The sequence below is a fragment of the Sinocyclocheilus grahami genome, unplaced genomic scaffold, assembly GCF_001515645.1.
Source record: "Sinocyclocheilus grahami isolate Dianchi unplaced genomic scaffold, SAMN03320097.WGS_v1.1 scaffold1376.1, whole genome shotgun sequence".
Taxonomy (NCBI): Eukaryota; Metazoa; Chordata; class Actinopteri; order Cypriniformes; family Cyprinidae; genus Sinocyclocheilus; species Sinocyclocheilus grahami.
Genome location: NW_015506555.1, coordinates 114626 through 119672, shown reverse-complemented (window position 1 = coordinate 119672; position 5047 = coordinate 114626). Strand labels below are relative to the sequence as shown.

General features: G+C 38.0%; 1 protein-coding gene across 1 annotated transcript; it reads left to right on the top strand.

Moving 5' to 3' along the window:
* The first annotated feature begins 399 nt into the window (after positions 1–399).
* Positions 400–4077, top strand: LOC107569730 (serine/threonine-protein kinase TAO3-like). Its single transcript, XM_016255880.1, has 3 exons — positions 400–498; positions 1478–1669; positions 2729–4077. The coding sequence occupies exons 1-3, from the start codon at positions 400–402 to the stop codon at positions 2888–2890; spliced, it is 453 nt and encodes a 150-aa protein (XP_016111366.1). The 3' UTR covers positions 2891–4077.
* The last annotated feature ends 970 nt before the right edge of the window (positions 4078–5047 follow it).

The window sequence follows — 5047 nt, the reverse complement described above, 5'->3', positions numbered from 1 at the left end:
GCCTGGAAGCGATTGGAGCACCGAGGCCGTATTTCTTGCAGAAACTCTGGATCCTGAATTTTCCACGGTTGTCTCCAGAGCGATTGGTGAGGACTGCTTCGGAGCAGCTGATGCTGCCTGACTGCTCATTAATTGGCCCATTAATTAGTAGCTCACAATTTTTGCACGCGGCCATGTCCACATTACATCACGTGATCGTGGGATTTCTAAACAGATGCAACTCTGGCTGCATGCGACCCTTGCGTCAATTACATAACTACAGACTGAATGCATTCGTTTCAACCCTCTTTAGTCAATGCAAATGCTTAGAATGGGTTAAAAAGGCACCGTATTGCAAACGCAGATCAGCAAGTTGTGACTGTTGTGTGATGCAGAGGCTAATTCCTGCATGCGCGCGCAATGGGCTCTGGACCCCAGAACACTTTCCCCAGAGCGTCCATTTCCAAAGAGCCACATTTGACGTTAGATGACTCCATGCTCTTGCGAGATATCAACGCAGTCTGTCTCCCTCTACAGTTGATTTATTGCGATTGTTCATTGAACTGTGATGCAGAGCCGTTTGATGGAAAGAAAGTTCGAGTCATTTCCACGAATCGATTCTTTCGAACACTTTAATAAACCTGGTTTATTTTCTATTTAATGAAGACGGTTATTTACAATCTAAATATAATTTAAAATATTGCACTTAAGAAGTAAATATTCATTAACATTATTATTATTATTATTATTAATGTTTTAAAAAAATCGAATGCGTTTTGATCAAACCGATTCAGTATGATTCGTAAACATTTGATTCATTGAAAAAGATCCGACTCAAATGAATCAGACGTCGCTAGTCGAAATCAACGCTTTTCTAAAGAACTTCTCTTTTTTTAAACTCGTATTTCTAGATTAAATCAGCTGTTAAACGTACACTCGAGCCGTAGGTAAAAGGCAAATTATTAAAAGCGCAAAAGAGCAAATTAATACAATAAAGCAAACTATTAAAGTCTCTGACTCTGTCGTTGAATGATCTTTTAATGTCGTTCTGATTCCAGCAGGTACATTTGATTATGATCTGCTGGTCATTGGTGGAGGCTCTGCAGGATTGGCATTTCAAAAGAGTTTTGATTTCTTTTTCTTCTTCTTTTACAGTTATTATGAATGACATTTCAATGCATCTCCTTTATTGGTCTAATTAAGATGTAATTTGATGTCACTGTCACACGACTGCTGAGATTCATGAAGCTATATCAGAGATGCTTGGCATGCATGACTGTATGTAGAGACTTTGCTTATAGCCAGAGCTGCTTTATTGCGCATAAGTGTAGCTTCATCCTGATCAGAGCGTATTATAATATTCATATAATATTGAGTGGCGATGTAGGTTTTGTTTCATGTACTACTTTTTCACAAGCACTTTATGCACAGCACCATCTTGTGGTATAAACCAGACGTCTGAATGATCAAATGTAAAGTGCAGCAGTCTTTGCACTAGAGAGCACTCCAGGTCTGGGATGAAGCTCAGGAGGCCGAGTGCCAGGCTCTGAGGCAGCAGCTGCAGCAGGAGATGGAGTTACTCAATGCGTACCAGAGCAAGATCAAGATTCAGACCGAGGCTCAGCACGAGCGCGAGCAACAGAAACTGGAGCAGAAAGTCTCACTGCGCCGAGCACACCTTGAACAGAAGGTCTTGTCCTCTTATTAACCTCTAATGAACCCGGACTCTTAACTTGCTTATCATCAATAGTGGTCTGCCAATATAGGTTTTTCAATGGCCAATCTACATCAGTCATTTACAGTACATCAGTATACACTACTGGTGAAAACTTTGAGATCAGTAAGACTTTTTTAAAGAGGTCTCTTCTGCTCATCAAGGCTGCATTTATTTGAAATCATTGTAATATGCTGATTTATTATTAGAATTATCAACAGTTGTGCTGCACAATATTTTTTTGGAAACTGCGATACTTTTTCAGGATTTTTTGATGAATAAAAAGTTAAAAAGAACAGCATTTATTCAAAATATAAAACTTTTCTAACAATATAAATCTTTGCTATCACTTTGTATCAATTTAACACATCCTCGCTGAATAAAAGTTTTAATGTCTTTCAAAAAAAAAAAATGAATAAAAATGTACTGACCCCAAACTTTTGAACGGTAGTGTATATTGTTAGAAAATATTTATATTTTAAATAAATGCTCTTCTTTTTAACTTTTTAATCATCAAAGAATCCTGAAAAAAAGTATCACAGGTTCCAAAAAAATATGAAGCAGCAACAGTTTCAGCACTGATAATAAATCAGCATATTATTATGATTTCTGAAGATCATGTGACACTGAAGACTGGAGGAATGATGCTGAAAATCTAAATATTGAGAAAATCATCTTTAAAGTTGTCCAAATGAAGTTCTTAGCAATGCATATTACTAATCAGAAATGAAGTTTTGATATATTTACGGTAGGAAATTTACTAAATATCTTCATGGAACATGATCTTAGTATCCTAATGATTTTTGGCATAAAAGAAAAATCGACAATTTTGACCCATACAATGTATTGTTGGCTATTGCTACAAATATCCCCCAGCGACTCAACACTGCTTTTGTGCTCCGGGCTCACATATGTGTTTAATGAGTTCGTAGAGTTTTTGGCAAATTGGAGGAAAGAAAGTAATCAAAGTAAGGCCTTTACCAGGGATAATGCAGTCTATGTCGGTTAGTTTGAGCTTCTGTCTTGTGTTTTCAGATTGAGGAGGAGCTGGCTTCTCTTCAGAAAGAGCGCACCGACCGAATCAAGCACCTGCTGGACCGTCAGGAGAGAGAAATCGACGCCTTCGATATGGAGAGCCTTCGTATGGGTTTCAATAACTTGGGTGCTTTGGACTACCCTAAAGATGACTACAGATGAGACCGAACACTCCAGCATCCTGCCTCTGTCCTGCTCGACCACTTCTTGTTGTTGTTGTTGTTTTGCAACAAATCTGCTTTTTTCTACTGACGGTCCTGTCAATCCTCTGGGCTGGTGCGGATAACGTGCTGGATTACATGCTTTAGTTGTCTCTTTTTATATATGAATATTACATACGAGACGATTAAATCTGTCACAGTGTTGATGTTGACGTTTTCTCGTGCAATGATAACACTTCCATTGTAATTCAAATGAGAGATTTCAAGACAAAAGCAATATGAACGGGGGTTTGTATTGCTCATTTTAATCTAGATGCACTTGTGCACAATTTTTTTTTTTTGGCTAATCTTTTTGACCGGCTGTGTGATTTAATAATTTTTTTAATTAAAAAAAATGTTTTTGCAGCCTCTAGCTGCTTGAATCTCTATTTGGTATTTATTCACCCACAGGAAATGAAAAAATACCTTTTATTAAGTACTGAAGAAATTTGATAACGTTTGCATATTAAAACAAATTTTAATAGTTGCATCTGTGACTCCCGAGATTCTTATGGTAATTGAATATAAATTGTTTTCATATGCACGATACCGTAATTCACCTCATCTGAGGTGCACAATGTGAATAATGCATACGTCAATCCTAACTTGTGGTACCTGCACAAAGGGCTGAAGGGGAAGGGACATGTATTTTGTGTATAGAAGGCTTTATGGAGAACTTACTTATTTTCCTATTACATTTTAACTGAATTTCAATTTCTTTTTATATTCATGCACACACATCTATATATAATAAATGTTTTGCCACCCTTTCCCTCCTGCAGTCACTGGTGAAATTGTCTCATTTCATGATTGGGGTTTCTGTTTCGATTCTGGGCATCCTCTTCCGGCTGTGTATTTTCTACAAAGTCTCAAATAGTGAACAAAAACGCTTTACTGTCGCATGCACTTTACATTTGTTTTCAGGTTAAGAGGCATGATTCTGTCAGAGCTTTTAATTATATTTGTAAATAAAGTGCTCGTCACACAAGCGGTGTCTTATTGTAGTCTGGAACATTTTATTCCAATGTGTTTATTTCCAGCATGCTGCAGTGAGAATTTTGTGAAATTAAAGGTGTGGCCACAAATCCAACATAAATTTGCCTTGCATTGTATTTAAAGGTGCAAAGTCTTGTTTTTTAACTGAAGGCAGACTGCAATGTGACCCTGGAGCACAAAACCAGTCATAAGGCTCAATTTTTTGAAATTGAGATATATGCATCATCTGAAAGCTGAATAAATAAGCTTTCCATTGATGTATGGTTTGAAAATCTGGAATCTGAGTGTGCAAAAAAATCGAAATATTGAGAAAATCATCTTTAAAGTTGTTCAAATGAAGTTCTTAGCAATGCATATTACTAATCAAACATTAAGTTTTGATATATTTACAGTAGGAAATTTACTAAATATCTTCAGGGAACATTTTTTAATTGTTTAGTTTATTAGTGAAAATGTGCAGAAAAAGACAGGAGTTCTACATTATTTGCCAGCAAGCTGTTGGTAAATTTTGGGCCTGGAAGCGATTGGAGCACCGAGGCCGTATTTCTTGCAGAAACTCTGGATCCTGAATTTTCCACGGTTGTCTCCAGAGCGATTGGTGAGGACTGCTTCGGAGCAGCTGATGCTGCCTGACTGCTCATTAATTGGCCCATTAATTAGTAGCTCACAATTTTTGCACGCGGCCATGTCCACATTACATCACGTGATCGTGGGATTTCTAAACAGATGCAACTCTGGCTGCATGCGACCCTTGCGTCAATTACATAACTACAGACTGAATGCATTCGTTTCAACCCTCTTTAGTCAATGCAAATGCTTAGAATGGGTTAAAAAGGCACCGTATTGCAAACGCAGATCAGCAAGTTGTGACTGTTGTGTGATGCAGAGGCTAATTCCTGCATGCGCGCGCAATGGGCTCTGGACCCCAGAACACTTTCCCCAGAGCGTCCATTTCCAAAGAGCCACATTTGACGTTAGATGACTCCATGCTCTTGCGAGATATCAACGCAGTCTGTCTCCCTCTACAGTTGATTTATTGCGATTGTTCATTGAACTGTGATGCAGAGCCGTTTGATGGAAAGAAAGTTCGAGTCATTTCCACGAATCGATTCTTTCGAACACT